The sequence below is a fragment of the Sinocyclocheilus anshuiensis genome, unplaced genomic scaffold (assembly GCF_001515605.1).
Source record: "Sinocyclocheilus anshuiensis isolate Anshui unplaced genomic scaffold, SAMN03320099.WGS_v1.1 scaffold407, whole genome shotgun sequence".
In the NCBI taxonomy this organism is placed as follows: Eukaryota; Metazoa; Chordata; class Actinopteri; order Cypriniformes; family Cyprinidae; genus Sinocyclocheilus; species Sinocyclocheilus anshuiensis.
In genome coordinates, this window is record NW_015552593.1 from 209,602 (window position 1) to 226,629 (window position 17,028).

At 35.4% G+C, this 17,028-nt stretch overlaps 2 protein-coding genes and 2 long non-coding RNA genes across 5 annotated transcripts in view; 2 read left to right on the plus strand and 2 right to left on the minus strand.

Moving 5' to 3' along the window:
- Positions 1 to 11,390, minus strand: part of LOC107665612 (uncharacterized) — a 19,412-nt gene extending 8,022 nt beyond the window's left edge. Inside the window, exons 1-3 of the long non-coding RNA XR_001631573.1 lie at positions 11,325 to 11,390; positions 8,293 to 8,301; positions 4,035 to 4,037 (exon numbers count right to left, since the gene is read on the minus strand). This is a non-coding gene — a long non-coding RNA (uncharacterized LOC107665612). The remainder of the gene's footprint in view (positions 1 to 4,034; positions 4,038 to 8,292; positions 8,302 to 11,324) is intronic.
- On the plus strand, positions 471 to 6,514 carry LOC107665610 (regulator of microtubule dynamics protein 2-like). Its single transcript, XM_016456547.1, has 5 exons — positions 471 to 703; positions 1,767 to 1,865; positions 4,139 to 4,192; positions 5,908 to 5,988; positions 6,081 to 6,514. Exons 1-5 carry the CDS (start codon positions 479 to 481, stop codon positions 6,126 to 6,128), a joined length of 507 nt encoding a protein of 168 aa, XP_016312033.1. The 5' UTR covers positions 471 to 478; the 3' UTR covers positions 6,129 to 6,514.
- Positions 7,935 to 11,215, plus strand: LOC107665611 (uncharacterized). Of its 2 annotated transcripts, none has more exons than XR_001631571.1 (3): positions 7,935 to 8,430; positions 10,804 to 10,871; positions 11,064 to 11,215. It is a non-coding gene; the product is annotated as an uncharacterized LOC107665611 (long non-coding RNA). The 2 variants fall into 2 exon arrangements; XR_001631572.1 differs by having other exon boundaries at positions 11,067 to 11,215.
- A 2,019-nt stretch (positions 11,391 to 13,409) lies between the features above and the next one.
- LOC107665613 (cytochrome P450 1B1-like) lies at positions 13,410 to 16,779 on the minus strand. Its single transcript, XM_016456548.1, has 2 exons — positions 15,536 to 16,779; positions 13,410 to 14,626 (listed from the first exon to the last, which is right to left on the minus strand). Exons 1-2 carry the CDS (start codon positions 16,528 to 16,530, stop codon positions 14,029 to 14,031), a joined length of 1,593 nt encoding a protein of 530 aa, XP_016312034.1. The 5' UTR covers positions 16,531 to 16,779; the 3' UTR covers positions 13,410 to 14,028.
- Between the last annotated feature and the right edge of the window lie 249 nt (positions 16,780 to 17,028).

Here is a 17,028-nt window from a genome sequence, read left to right on the forward strand (position 1 = left end):
TTTAAAGCTTAAATACAGACAGCAGAATATTTGAGCAGTTCAGATGGACTGTTTACCGCTAGGCTGATGTCAACATATGGAAGTAGTTACTTCCACTTTTAATTATTTACACATTTATTCCTGTGCTTCATGTAGAGAAGAGTTAAAGGGCAGTAAATGATATGGTGATCTCAGCCAAAAGGTCGTTTCAGTTGATTTCATTGCTTGTATGTGTTGATGGGAGCATAGCATCAGCTTCTGTGAGAGTTAGTGTTTATAATCTTATCTGAGACGAGAGGAAATGGAATGAGGGTACCACACGCGTGCGCGCACACACACACACACACACACACACACACACACGTATTTCATAAGAGCAGATCAGTCTCTGATACACGTAGCATTTTATGTTAGCTGTCAGCTAGATTTCCAAACACCACACACCTGCACAGCCCTGGCAGGTGAGCTAGCAGAGAGAGAGAGAGGAGCTGAATGACAGATGCCTGTGGTGGGTTTTTCTGTGTTCGTGCGAGTTCAGGAGAAGTATTTGCGGTATCTCAGCTGTAGAGATCAGCAAAAAAGACAAGTCGTGCCACATAGAAAGAAACCTCTATCTCTCTTCCTTTCTCTTGCTCTATGTCTCAAGGATCATCTGGATAAAGCAATTGAGCTGAAACCTGAAGATCCTCTGTCATATTACTTGCTGGGCCGCTGGTGTTATGCTGTGAGTGACAGAGCGTTTGCTATTAGTGTGTTTGGGATATTCATGACATTGTGTTATAGTTAAAGCCTGAATCAGGGTTCCCACGCTAATGGAAAGCTTGGAAATATCAAAGAAATTTATTTTTTCTTTGTTTCAAAGTCTGAAAGGCCAAACTTTATTAAAAAAAAAAATGTAATATACATTTCTATAATGAATAATATACACTACCATTCAAAAGTTTGAGGTTGAAAAGATTTTTAATGTTTTTGAAAAAAGTCTCTCTTATGCTCACCAAGACTGCATTTATTTAATCATAAGTCTAGTAAAAACAGAAATATTATTATAATTTAAAAGAACTGCTTTCAATTTCAGCATAATTTAAAAGTTGTAATTTATTGATGGGATATTAAAGCATTACTCCAGTCTACAGTATCACACAAAATTATTCAGAAATCATTCTAATTTGCTGTATGTTGAACGCTTCTTAATATTTTTGTGGAAATTGTGTCTTTGTTTGTGTGTGTGTTTTCAGGATTCTTTAGTGAATAGAAAATTCAAAGAACAGCATTATTTTAAATTTTTCTAAACAAAAAAAAAATAATAATAATTTTGATGTATCCTTAGTAAATCAAAGTACTGATTTCTTTTTAAAAAAGAATTCTTACTGACCCCAAACTTTTGAACAATAGCATACATATTTACAGTGAGTGCATTCTGTGTAATGATGAAAATAAACAATAAATAAATAAAATTTGGGGCTTGGAAAACTCATTGGTCAAAAATGTTTAAAGACTGCTGTATTCTGACTGACTGAGTGCTGCAAAAAAAATCATTTTTTATTTCAGTAATTTTTTTTTGCAAAAATTAATTTTCTCATGCAATCTAGATTTTCAAGTAAATTGACTTGTTTTCAGTGAATATATATTGAATGTGTTTCTTAATGATTTTAATATAAATTGTTTGTATTAATTAATTAATTAATTAATTTATTTATTGTTGATAACAATTATTGTAATTTATTTCTCTTGTTGATAAGTGGAGTTCTTGTTCTTTTTTACTTTGTCCATAAACATGTTGTGTGCAGGTGTCACAATGTACGTGGATAGAGAGGAAAATCGCTGCTACTTTGTTTGGAGAGCCACCCAGTGCCACAGTCCAGGATGCCCTGCAGAACTTTCTCAAGGTGAGACGTGCCTTTGATCATTGGGACACACTAGTGATTGATTGTGTAAAGAGCCTCTTTATTTAGAGGCCAAGCAGTTGAATAAATATATGAAGTTTGTAATGAATATTTGGGTAGCTGATAAGAGCTACCAAATAACAAATTTTGACTATAATCATAAAATGAGTTATTTAAGATTAAAATCGGTTTTATAGCAAATATGACCTATTTTTATTTGGCTTATTTGTTAAATTTCCATCAATTTGTAGGTAGACATTTTTTTATGTCTTGCTGTAGAGGGATTTGTCTTAGAGGTTAATTTCCCTGTTCATTTCTGAAAGCGCTTGACCTGTGTTCCTACATTCAGTGTTTTTACATAAGTTGCTCTCTCCTCTGATGTTCTCCTGTCCTTTGTATCTCAGCCATCACTTCTTATTTAAGGGGTCTGTGCTTAGACTTGTTGCACCCTGCCAAGACAACACAACATTCTGGAGAGTTATACAACAGCACGACTGATTAAAGGAAAGACATGGGGAGTTGCTCTTCGTCATTAATCATAAATAGTCTAATTTTGTGCAAAAAAACAGAAATATACCAACAGCTTATGACCAAATAATGTATTGTCTCTTCATTCACTTACTGAGTGATCCACCTTCATACAGAATCCAGCTTTACATGCTACATGGCCAAAAGTATGTGGAAATCCCCTTCACAGTAATGTTGCAGCTACACCTATTACTAGTACAGTAGGTGCATAAAATCAAGCATCAGTACAGCCACGATCTCCTTAGGCTTTTTTAGTTGAATGTAACATACATGGTACTGCATTATAATTTACAAAGTGAGGTTCATGCAGAAATGTCATCTAGTGGAAATCTTTCATAAAAGAGTGAAAGCTGGAAATGCATTTGGTTTTAAATTGAAATGTGCACATACACTACAGTTCAAAAACTATTTTTTATTATTATTATTATTTTTTTTTTTAGAAATTAATGATTTTATTCAGCAATGATGCATTAAATGGGTCAAAGACATTTCCATCAAATGCAAAGACATTTGCATTTGCAAAATTCTGATAAATAAACAAATTCAAATAAATGCTTTTGAGCTTTCTATTCATCATAGTATACTGTTTAACATTGATAAATAAAAGGCATTTTATGTTTAATATATTAAAAGAAAAGTGGTTAATTTAAATTGTAATACTGTTTCACAATTTTACTGTTTTTAATGTATTTTAAGCAAATAAATCCAGCTTTAGTGAGTATAAAAAAATAAAACAAATAACCCTTTTTTCCCCAAAAACATCTTACCAACCCCAAACTTCTGAATGGTAGTATAAGTGTATGATTTTTGGCTGCATACTTTTGGCAGTGTAATTTATCTCAAATCTAACCACCAAATGTGCTGTCATGAATAATAGAGTTGTTCCAAAAATTATATTTAGCTCTTGGTTTTTGTTTGCAACGGCAGGATTTTGTTGATTTTAAGAAAATGTGTTTTAATATTTTGTTTTTCTTTCACCCAAGAGGAACCCCAGAAGCCATATCAAATATTAGATGTGCAATTTAAAATACAAGTTATTTATTTATTTATTTGTTTTTGCTATAGTGGGTAAGATGTTAAAACTAAAGAAAGACTTTAAAAAAAAAAAAAGAATTTAAATCTAAAGAAAACTATGGAAAACCTAGAAATTTGAGGAAAAAACCCTAGGGTTTTCTTTGTAAAATCCTCATCCAATAATCATAAATAGCTGAAAAATTATGTAAATGTCATTAAAAATCTGTTTATCAAAAGGTGTAGGAACCCTGTAGTTTACTTTGTCGAAAACATAACCTCATATATGTGGCTACTGCAGTGTTTATATTTTGTGTGATTGTGTAAGTCTCGTAAATGTCGACAGTGTTATTTATTGCTCTGATTATAGAGTGGAGGTTTACTGCCTGCAATGTTAATTTTTTAATATCTCATTTAACACGCGAAGTGTTTGAAAATGTACCCTAGACGTTTGCCTGCCAGCAGTGCAGTCCTTCTTTCAAGAGAGATGTGTTTTTCATGATCTCATTTAATTAACTACACCTGAAATGGGGGAAGTCGTGGCCTAATGGTTAGAGAGTCGGACTCATACCACATGTCACTTCACTTTTTCACTTTCACTTCACTGAAATGCAAAAGATCTGTTACATAAACAGTCTGTGTTTAGACAATCAATATTTATAGTCAATAAATAATTTCAGTTTGACTGTGAATGACAGATTGCATTTGCTATGTTTGTCCTGTGTTTGATTCTACAGGTAGAAGAGATCAGTCCCAAGTATTCAAAATTCAACTATGTGTTTTTAGCCAAGGTAATGACTTCAGGTCTTGACTATTTTATTAATGAACTGAATATCGATTAATAATGACATTGGGAATTTTGTTGGCTCTGTTCCAAACCTAGTGAGCTGCCTTGCTGAAAACCACCTACATAGACAGCTACCTTCCAAAGCAGCATCCTAACTATATAAAATATTAACCAATATAGAATGTTCTACCTGTAACAAAAAAAGTGATTTCAAATAAATACCTTTTTTTTTTTTAGATGTTCTATTCATCAAAGGATCCTGAAAAAAGTATCATGGCTTTCACAAAAAAAAATATTAAACTGCAAATACCTTTATCAACATTGGTAATAATATGAAATGTTTCACCAGTTATTTTAAATTGTAATAATATTTCACAGTATTTCCTGTATTTTTTATCAAATAAATCCAGTCTTGCTGAGCATAACTGAATTAAGTATATTAAAGGGGTCTTTAATACTATATTAAGTATATTGATGTTGCTAAAAAGAACATTATTTTGTGTATTTGGTGTAATGCAATGTGTTTATGCGGTTTAAGGTTAAGAAAATATGTTATTTTCCATATACAGTACATTATTGTTGCTCTTCTTTCTGAAACATGTCAATTCTAACAAAGCTCATCATTCTGAAAAGGGAGGTGTGCTCTGATTGGCCAGCTATCCAGTGCGTTGTGATTGGCCCAATACCTCAAGCGTGTGACGGAAATGTTATGCCTTTACCATACTGTGATGCCCTGTCCGGCCGGAGCGACTAGACAAAAACATTAAAAAAAACATTGTGGGGACATAATTACGGATTATAATGACTTATACTGTCTTTTTACGCGTTGCGTATCGCGCTGCGTAAACATAAAACAATGTCTGCATTTGTGATCGGAGAAACAACAAACAACAAGCCTGCACCAAGAGCTTGTAACACTCCAAAGAGAAAGGAAAAATTGAAATCGCATCATATGACCCCTTTAACAAATATTAATAATTAAGTGTTACCTGCTATGTACTTAAAAAAAACTGAAATCTCCCAAATTATTTGTAATGGTTACATTTTAATAACATGTCAAATCCACATTTAAAGTTTACAGAAGTGGGATAATAAATGTTGCTGTATTTTTGCAGGCACGCTCAGCTAATGTTTGCTAAATACTATTTTTATCTCATTATTTTTAATCACACTGCAGTTAAAAAATTTGGGGTCAGTAATTATTTTATTTTATTTATTTACTGGAAATAATTTTTTTCAGCAAGGATGCATTAAGGGCACATTTCAACTTTTATTCATCATAGAATCTTGTAAAAGCTTGTGGAAATGTTTCATGGTTCCCACAAGGCGCACAGCTGTTTTCAACATTAAAAAACAATTTAAAATATATTCAAATAGAAAGCAGTTAAATCGTAATAATATTTAAAATGATCACTGTTTTAGTGTATTTTTATCAAATTAATGTAGCATTGGTGAGATTAAGAGACTTCTTTCAAAAAACGTTGAAAAATCTTAACTTTTGAATGGTCGTACTGTATGTAATTGACATTTCTCTAATGTCTTCCACCAACTTCAGTGAATGCATTTTTTTTAAATCTTACATAAGTATGCAACACACTTCTACTGTCTACTTGGGCACTGCACTAGATTTTGAAACTGAGCCAGTAAAGCCTTTAAGGAACATTGAGAACATTGTAATGTGTTACTGTAACTGCGCCTATATCACTTTTCTCTTGTCAGTGTTACAAAGACTTGGGTCAAAGGAGTCAAGCCCAACAGATGTGTGACGCTGCCTCTGCAATGAACATTCAGACTAAAGAGGTGTTTTCTTATTCTGATGAATCAGATTTTTTTTGTAGTTTTGAGTCTCTTGCCTTTGTAATTCTTTGTTTGTGTGTGTGTTTTCTTTAAAGGATGAGGAGGCACAGAAGGAATTGGACTCTTTTGTTGCATCACTTTAACAAGTCTCCTACAAAAGCTGTCTGTCTTTGTGTTCTGTCTCTTTGAACTCGACTGTGACTGGACTGTAGCCGTTTACCCACAAACCAACATATGAGCTACTAATGTTGGCCAGGCCACGTTATTCCTCTAAAAAAGGGGAGACCAGCAGCAATATATTGTTTATTTTTAGTTTATGCACAAAATACTGTATGTGTTTTGCAGGACAGTTTCTATTTAATTTTTTTGTCTCTTTTTTTTCCCCCCACAGAACATTTTAGACATCATAATAGTTGCAATACACAGCGTGGCTGTCACCTATTGAAACCACAGTGACCATCAGTGGTTGCTGTTGAAATTAATTTAGAATGAATTACACTCAAAAATGAAATTTTGCTGAAAATCTACTCGCCCTTGGGGCATCCAAGATGTAGATGAGTTTGTTTCTTCATTTAAAAACAGATTTGGATAAATTTAGCATTACATCACTTGCTCACCAGTGGATCCTCTGCAGTGAATGGGTGCCGTCAGAATGAGTCCAAACAGCTGATAAAAACATCACAATAATCAACAAGTAAACAACACTATTCCAGTCCATCAGTCAAAAACTGCAAGTTTGTAAGAAACAAATCCATCAAGACACTTTAACTGTACCATCATTTTGAGTATCATTCAAAATAACGCTTCCTCCAGTGAAAAAGTCCATCCCCTGTTGTCCTCTCAAATCAAAGTACACGCACTGTTCTCTCCTGATTCAGATGAGATTACTTTTTCATTGGAAAAAGCAATATTACGGATAGAGGACTATTATTTTAGCAATAAATGACAGTTTGAAGTTAAAAACGTCTTGATGGATTTGTTACTTACCAACATGCAGCTTTTCACTTCATAAGACATACATTCTGACGGCGCCCATTCACTGCAAAGGATCCTTTGGTGAGCAGGTCATCTAATGCTATAATTTCTCAAAATCTGATAAAGAACAAACTCATCTACTCTCTAGTAAATCTGACTATTAGCATGAAGTCTGGTGCAATTGTGACTAATTCTGACCAATACTGAAGCAAGAAAGATCAGTCCGGTTGGCATTAAAAGCATGCGTTGACAGTTCCATTTGTTTTTGTGTGCCTTTTAGGGGCATGTTTATGGTACTTTCTAATTAGAATTTATTTGTTTTTGTTAATCCAAAATTATTAATGATTATTTCATAGACATAACTTACAACACAGTATGACTATAAACCTATAAACCTCCTGAAAAGTGTCTGAAACAAACCTTTAGAAGAACTTTGGCACATTTAATGGTAAGTTCTTCCAAAAAAGCTGCTGATATGAAATTGCAAAAATGAAAACCTGTCAAAAATGTTTAACCTTTCATAGCACGATCCACCCGAAATGCAGTCTTTTGCCATTTTTATTAAGAACACCTGAACAACTTCATCTGGATTTAATCTTGTTAATCACATTCTCTCCGTGGACTGTTATATTTTTGTAGTTCAATTTAATAACTCAAATGACTTGTGTAGATTTTAATCCCTAGAAATTATTTTTTGACCAAAGATGATTTCTAAATCCCAGAGAAACTATGGGGAACATGCAAGTCTAATGTAATTTTTTCCCTCATGGTATTGCTAAAATTGTTTTAATATCATTTGTTGGTATCCAGCATTATGAATGTAAGCATTTTTATGTTGACATGATGGCACTTGCTCTCTGTATGCTACCTTTTAGATTATTGGTGATTACTGAGATTGTAATGGTGCATATGAAGATCATCACTTCATCTCTGCTGCTCAATACAATATACAATAAGGTGAATTCCGTCTGTGTGTTGTACGTTGATCATAGATCATTTTTTTTATGCTATAGGTGAGGCATAATTGCTAACTGTTTCATGTTTCTTTCTTTCAGTGTTAAAAGCGAAGTCCTTATTTCTGCAGCTTTAGTGGCACTGTAGTCTACTACTATTTTTATTTACGCAATTCTGTTTAGTGGCATAGAATTTATACACTTCACTTTTAACTTCATAAATGTAGGTCCGATAGTTTTCAGTCAGTAATATGCCTGTATACTCTTGTCCAGAAAGAAGCCAACCATATAGGGAATTCAAGGAAGACATGGAAGGGCTGATTTTCAGGTGTCAAGCAATGATATTACAGGGCACTCATATGGACTTAACACCCATAACAGAAATAACCTTTACATGTCTGGACATCTGCCTTTCCTTACATCAGAACCACAGCATGTCTTCAGCAGCAAACAGCTTCCGATCAGAGACTCTTCTGTACCGACATGTTTTATGTGGATTGACATCATGTAACCAAAGGTACCTGAGGTGGTCTACATTTATTCATAATGCTTTTTGGTTATTAGTTTCGTTATTATCGTTTCTTACTTTTTGCAGTTATATTAACACTACTGTTCAAAAGTTTGGGGTCAGTAAGATTTTTTTATGTTTTTGAAAGAAGTCTCTTATGCCCGCTAAGGCTCCATTTATTTGATCAAAAATAAAGCAAATCAGTAATATTGCAAAAATATTATTGCAATTTATAAAACAGTTTTTTTTCTGTTCCTTCATTTCTGATTGGCTGAGAGCCTTTTCCAGAGGTGTGATATTCTAGTAATAACCGTTTCGCCATTTGTATCCAGAGATTGTCTTACTTGGAGATTGCATAAATGACTCAATCAGTTGAATCGGTTTATCTGTTCCTCGCTTTTCGCATCTTCAGCCATGTTTACGTGACTGCTACTGGATTAGCTCGCTAGTTTAATGACATTAACTAAAAATAAGTGAAAAAAAGTATGATGTTTACAATTATACAACAGTTCTGTCTGGTCCTCGAATCTGATTGGCTGATAAGAGTGCGATGTTAGAGTGATAACAGAGCTCATTACTTGTCATAAGCCAATTAACCCATTTGTGGGTGGGGTGATGCATGTAGCTCTGCCCCAGGTGCAGCCCTGCCCCATTTTGCAGGCTGCAGCCGGGTATACTTGCCTCCAACCACTTTACCGTTTGTATCATGTATCACTCCGCTTGCCGTATTTCTCAAAGTGAGTGTCAAATCCACTATAATTTAAGAATAATACTGTTTTTCTGTGTCAATATAGTTTTAAGAGTTTTTTAGTCGAGAATGTACTTGTTTGGACTTCAAATACGCGGTTTGTTAATAAAGATAACATCTATTTGAAAATTTGCTTCGACGTTTTCGGAGATGTGAGCTCCCGGGTGTCAGCGGCCGTTCAGCGATCATGAACCCACCGAGAGCAGCCTCACCTCGGCCAGATCTTCTGGAATTTACCTCTGGCTCTGATGTCTCTATAGTGGCTAAACATGAGATATATTTAGTTTTGAGTAAATCTAACAGGCAGTCATTGGTCTCATTAATCTATTATTTGGTCCAGAACAAATAGTTTTGGCAATATCTCATCATGTTTATGTAACTTCAATGCTGTATATCAGAGCGCTGCCTTTGTACTTTTGACTGAATTGCCTAGCAACTTTTATGATGGCTGTTGTTGTTTATTAAATATTGTTCAATAAATAATATTTTATATAAATAATAGTAATATTTAGTATTAGGAAACTGTGTTTGATGGTTATTTCATGATCCTTCAGAAATCAATCTAATCTGCTGATTTGCTACTCACGAAATAATTCTTATTATCAATGTTCAAAATAGTTGTAACTGTGATACATTTTTTTTTTCAGGATTATTTGATCAATACAAAGTTCACAAGAACAGCATTTATTTGAAATATGATTTTTTTTGTAACATGATACATGTCTTTAAAGTCGGTTTAATTTATTGAATGCATCCTTGCTGAATAAAAGTATGCAAAACATACAGACCCCAGACTTTTGAAAGGTAGAAAGAGGTTTGTCGAAGAGGCATAATTTGTCATCACAGCACAGATAAAGAGGGTAAAGGTTCATATGGTATCCTTACTTTAATTTAATTTCATTGTAATTTCTCTGTACATTTTACACCTCTGTGTGTGGAAGTATCTTATAACAGGACAACTGTTCATCCTCAAGAACTGAAAACCATCTTATAGTGTCTCATTACCTAATGTATGCAAGTCTGTTCTCTCATACAGCACAGAAATAATGCCCGCAGGACATGACCTGGATTCCTGGAGGTCTCTTCTAGATTTGATCTTAATGAAGACTTGTAGAACTGAAAGCATAGCAAGCAATATAAATAAATATTGCCTTAGCAATTTATGCAATTATTTTTATTTCCAGTGTTTCCTTAATTTATTTCCAATAAATAAAAAATAAAACTTGAGATGAAACTAAAACTTAAATCAAAATAATTAAAAATAGTAATATTAAAAAGTAATAATTCAAATGGCAAAAACACAACAAAATAACTAAAAAGGAAACTAAAATTAAAAAGAAAACTGAAAATATAACAATAAAACCTGATTTAGAATATTTTTTATCAATGTTGAACATGTTGAATTGCTGATTAATATTTTATGAAAACTGATCATTTTTTTAATGAATTATTTGATGAATGGGAATGGCATTCAGAACTTAAATTAAGACGGAAAAAAATTGACCCCAAACATGACAATTACTGAAAAAGAAAACTTAGTGTCACATCAAGAAAGCCAAGTGATTTAAGCATTACATATTTCATTACATAGTTTTTATTACTGCTGATTATTTTGTCATCTGGCTTTTTTTAAGGATGCAGTGACTCCCTCATCTCCTTGGTGAAAAAATTTCTGCGACAATCGTACAATTTTAGAAAAAAGGTACACAAACCTGTCACTGGGGTGGTATACTTTCACAAGGTATTAATTGGTACTATTTAGAGTTAAATAAGGTGCAAACATACCTTTTAACATTTGTATCTTGGGGTGCAATCCCAGTGACAGCTTTATAGCTTTTTTTCAGAGAGTGTACCGTTAATCCAACAATAGTGAAGCGTGTTTTCTTTTCTTCAGCAGGGCCTGGAAGGGGAGCAGGCGGCTGCTGGCGTATCAGTAATCAGTTGGCTTTATCTGGACTTGTCACGCACTCAGAGCTCGGCTGGCTACAATCCTCAGGCTTGATCAGATCAGGATGTCCTGGGAAAGCAAGATAAAGCACTTCGCAGGGACGGGTATATCCTACACACTTTCCTTCTATTTAAAATGCCCAATTGAGTGGCTGCGTGCAGATATAATGTGTGCAATAAATTTAGAATGGTTATTTTTACTTGCCACCATTTTAAGGGCAACCTGTTTGAATACAACAAATGAGAAGTTTTGTTTTACATAATCACATTGTGTCTAGGTGTTGCAGGAGGATGAAAACACTGCCAAAACTAATTTGATTACAAGTGACTGCAATATTATACTGCATTTATTATCATAAAAGCTGGAGTAATGATATATTTTTTTACTTATACATTTATTTAGTGTTTATATATATATATATATATATATATATATGTATATGTATATATATTATGAGCACAACTGTGTGTGTGTGTATATATATATATATATATGTACATATATGTATACATACACTACACACACACACACACACACACACACACACACACACATATATATATATGAAGAGTTTATTTGCAAAAACAGATAACTCCGTTTTTTTCATTTTCAAAAATCCTGTTTTTTATAATGTTATCATGTTTTTATTGTGTGTGTTAGCTGTTTTTTTAGTTATTTTTTAACTTAGTCAAAATAACCCAACTGCAGTTTGATTGAGATTAATTAGAATGCACAATAAAAATAACATGATTTCTGAGAACTGTTAAAGCTGCAGTCCGTAAGTTTTTTTGGTTAAAAATGATCCGAAATAAATATTTGAGCAAGTACATAACCAGCCAATGTTCAAAACTATCGCCTTACTTTAGCCCGATTCACAACGGTCAGCTTATAATAACGTTTTCTAATTTGAGTGGTACGGGCAGGTTTTCGCGGGAAATTCGAGCATGGCACTGCGTCATTACGTCACGTATATATTATTATATATTAAATATTATATATATTATATAAGCCACTAAATTTAATTACAAAAATTGTAAACTGAATGCAGTTTAGAATTCACAGAGCAGCCAAATGTCAGAGCTTATATGAAGTAGAAAAATATAATATTACATGTTGGTATCACATAATAGGAACTACATATCAAACTTACATATCAATCTTTTGCATATAAAATATAGCAGATTTAATACAGGCCAGCAGTCTATTAACAAGTGCTATTACGGTCTAAAAATGTATTCCAGCAGATCAAATATCGCTATTACAGTTCAAAAATATATTGCAGCAGTTAGAAATGAGCAAAAATTTGTAATCGTAACATTTTCTACATGTTAGTTAACAAACCCTGAATTTCCCCTTCAGGATTCCCCTAACTAGAAGGGACCAGAGGGACACAAAATGTATTTCCTTTCGCCTACACAACATCATGTGCCAGATAGGAAATATCACATTCAACTTATAATAAACATAGATGTTCAGAATAGTTTCACTGGAGACTTCCTTTGACCCACTGTGAGGATCTCCAGACAAGATTTGATTGGGAAGGATGTTGCGGGAACACAATGGAAGTGAACTGTGTTAAACCCGCCTATGTTTATTTTAATTATAGATTAATGCTAAGAAGTCTCTAATAAGGCACAGACTTCAACAATGCTGTAGTAAGAATCGGGAAATATTATCAAGTCAAGTCACCTTTATTTATATAGCGCTTTTAACAATACAGATTGTGTCAAAGCAACTGTACAGCATTAATTAGGAAAATAGTGTGTCAATAATGCAAAGTGACAATAGTAAACACTCATTTTTCAGTTAAAGGCAGTTCATCATTGAATTCAGTGATGTCATCATACAGCTCAGTTCAGATTAAATAGTATCTTTGCAATCAAGTCAACGATATCGCTGGAAATTAAGTGTCCCCAACTAAGCAAGCCAGAGGCGACAGCGGCAAGGAACCAAAACTCCATCGGTGACAGAATGGAGAAAAAAAGGCTTGGGAGAAACCAGGCTCAGTCGGGGGGCCAGTTCTCCTCAAGAACAATAAAGTGCTGTAAGATTATACTGTACACATATCTGATTTTATGAACTATATAGGGAGGTTAAAAATTCAGCATAAGGCTAATTTGAGCTAAAGTACCCTAAGCAAGAACTGAACAAAAAAACGTACTTTAAGCTCAATGCAGTCATTTAAAATAATACCTACTGTAAATGTGTTAAAGTCAACATGAAATGTAATCAACCCAATTTATTGTTGATTAAGTGTTGCATATTAGTCCAAGTTAATTATTTCGTCTGTAATCTTTGATCAAAATGTAATGACTTAATGATTTTTCATGATCCAGTCAGTTTCAAATAGATAAAATCAATTACTGCACCACAGTTTTTTCTCATCGAATATCTTGTTTCATTCGGAAATATGTCATGGAAGTAAAATGGGTTGTGAACAGTGTTTCACGTTGACTTTAAACCACTTAATAAAAAATGTTGGCATTAAAAGATTGAAGCATGATGAGGGCAAATCATCTATAACTGAGTCTAAATGTATATCTGCTAGCTAGAAGAAGTAGAATTAGTAACACAAACTTCTCGACTGAATAATGCTATGCATGTAGATGTCTCAGTACTCTTAGAAACCAACTAGTATTTGTCTGAATAAACCATGCTGTGTCCTTTTGTGTAGCTTCTGCTTTGCTACTCTTGCATAATATACCATAAATCAGTGCATCATGTAGTTACAGTAATGAATGGGTGTGTTTTTATTGCCGTAGCTCATTCTGAGCCAACAAAAAAAGTTTTTGCCTGAGTTTTACGTCTATAAATGTATTGCTATAATGCAGATATGAGAGATTCTTCAGTGTTTGTTTTCTTAGCCACCTTCATTTGGCAAAGTATTTAAGTTGCATGCTTTGATTTCCCTTCAAACTTGAGGTCTCTGTCTCTTTTGTGTAGAAATCTGAGACGTTCCTACCAAACTCTCAAGCAGTTCTGTGGTGTCACGGAGTGTGACAGACACTTTAAAGGATCTGGGTTTAAGCGTGAGCCCATACAGATAGTCCATGCTGGGAGTAGCTTCTGCTATAAAACTACACTGATGGACCAGCAAGGAGGTGAAGAGGAAAAGCTGGATCTTGGAAAGGTCTTCTCCAATGCATCTACGCTTCCCCACGGAGAAGATCAGCACGTTGGTGGTTAAGTCTTTATTGAGAGCTCCATCCTCATCCAGGAAGCGCTGTGGGTTGAATACCTCTGGTTGGTCCCATTTGGTCGGGTCGTGGTTCAAAGACCACTGGTTGACAAAAATGATGGTATCTTTAGGGATGGGATAACCGTTGATGGACGTGTCCGTGGTCGTGCTGTGGGGAATCGTTACAGGGACGAACGAGGTGAATCGCATGACTTCGTAGATGAAAGCCATGACGTATGGAAGATGAGGCTGGTCTGCGATGGTTGGAAGACGATTGCGATCCGCTACTTTGTCGACGTCCTCCTGAAGACGTTTCTGGACTTCTGGATACCTGCAAGTATGTAAGTGAAGACCAACATTTTCAACTTTCTGAGTTTACCCAATCATCAAGGATTGACCTGAAAATGGATATTGCAAATAGGCAGACTAAACAACATTATTCAATTTGGTTGATGATTTCAATGAAATTGTATTCCACATAACTTCTATTTATAAATAAACCTTATCTCATCTGTGCTAGTAGCCTACATGAAGCAGTTATTGTGTTTGAGTTTCACAGAGTGGCCTACGTTTAAAAGTTTTAGTGGGTCAGATTTCATTTTGTGTTGCTGGAACCTGCCCTCATTAGTTGCTGCTAATACCTGCACGGAAGAGTTACATAACACATGAGAGCTCTTTGGTGTTATTGAGATCCGTCCATCTCTTGCGGACAATCTCAGAGTTGCCGCATTGCACACTAAAAGTGCAAAGAAATTACAATGCTGGCATCATTCGCTCATCTTCATGTCATTCCAAACCCATATATTTACTTTCTTCTGGGCAACACAAAAGATGATGTATTGCAGCGGCTCTTTTTCATGCGATGAAAGTGCTGATTTATGGTGTTCAAAAAAAAAAAAAAAAAAAAAAAAAGAAAACATAAAAGCGTAATTATTCTAGAGAGCATACAATTAAGGATATGCCCCTCAGTGTAAAATGAGTCATCATTATTATTGGTCTGTTTTACAGTTAGACTGTAAATTTGATATGCTTAACCACCCTCCCCTTCACAGTATAAATCATGGACCAATGAGCAGCGTTTTCCTAAGACAAGAACGCATTTTGGGTTTTAGGGCAACTTGATGAAAGGTTTTGATCCACTTCTAGTGTATTAAAATGAAATAATCATTCGAACGACTTGAGGGTGAGTAAATGACGTCACCCCCTAAGATGTAAATTTATGGTGGACAAAACGCATTACCTGACTAGTAACAGAATGATCCACTGTAGAGCCGTAGATAGAGTGTCTTGACTGGCCCCAAAAATGTCCGCGATGGTCGGTGGCACGTATTCTTTATCCAGAAAGACCCCCGGTGCCCCTGACAGCCCTTTATCCAGAGCAACGATGAACGCGTCAGTCATGTCACGGACGAGGCTCAGTAAAAGAGTCTTGCGGTGCTCCGCCACTTTGGAATAAATGAACTCGTTAAACTCCTTGTTGAGCGCGTTAAACTGGTCAAAGAGCGTTTTGATTGGGTTTGGGAAGTACTGCAGCCAAGGCATCACATCCACGATGCTTCCAGCTCCGACTGTCTTAGTGAATTGATCATTTCTGCCCACCACCTGCTGGAATTCCTCATCATCATACGAATACCGGTTCCCGAAGCAAACGGCGCTCATTGTGTTCGCCACCGACACCACCAAATACCGGTGAGGCTCGAAGTACTGCTGCTCGCGGGTTTTATTCAGAAACAAGCGGATGAGCTCTCCGATCTCGCACACGATGTGCTTCTCAAACGTCTGCTTGGTGTGGATGTTGGCTGTGGAGAAGTTTCTCACGGTGCTGTGCGCGATCTTCCGATGCAGTTTCCACCACTGGCTGTAGTTACCGAACGCCATGCTTTTCCCATTGGACACGACCCGGAACGAAGCGAAATCGGGTCTGCCGGCGAAATCGACAGCTTTTTTAATTAGCGCCTCTTTAATTGCGTCTCCGTTCAGAACCACCACGTTTCGGTTGCCCAGCTTGATCTGAAACACGTCGCCGTATTTCTGAGCCATCCGGGTGAAGTAAAAGTGAGGTGAGGTACCGAGCTGAGCGGCGTTACCGATGACCGGCCAAGAGAACGGACCCGGTAGCTGCCGCCGACCGGAACGACGCCAGAGCATGAGCGTTAAACACACCAGCAGCGACAGTAAAACACTCCGCGCGAACAGCTGAATGAAATCGCCCAGAACCGCCAGGAAATCCATCATCGATGTATCTGCAAGCCTCACAATCAGTGCAGATCAACTCTTGAAGTGATCAAACTCAATTAACCTGTTGAGCATCAGATCTCAGGGTTGAAGTTTCCAGCGCTCGCGGCGTGTCTGACTGATTCATATGAAATCAGAGCATAAGTGATGGTCGGTCTAAGGTGCATTCATCCAAGAATGTATCCACGACTAAATAACACTACTGAGAGTCTCCTCCTTTACACACTTCTCTCTCTCTCTCTCTCTCTGAACGCGTGACTTCTACTGTTGTATAGGATATATGTGATCGCATGTCATATCTATGTCATCTGTCTGTGGAAAAAATGTTATATATTTATTATTTACAATGCAAAACGTTTATTTGGTAATGTAAAATATTGTTCAAAGTGTGTTTAATAGTTTAAAGTTGTCCAGTGAAAGGGGATTAGTAATAATATATACATAGTTTCCCTCACTTTATTTTGATTTTCTCCATATAAACAGATTACCTCATACAGT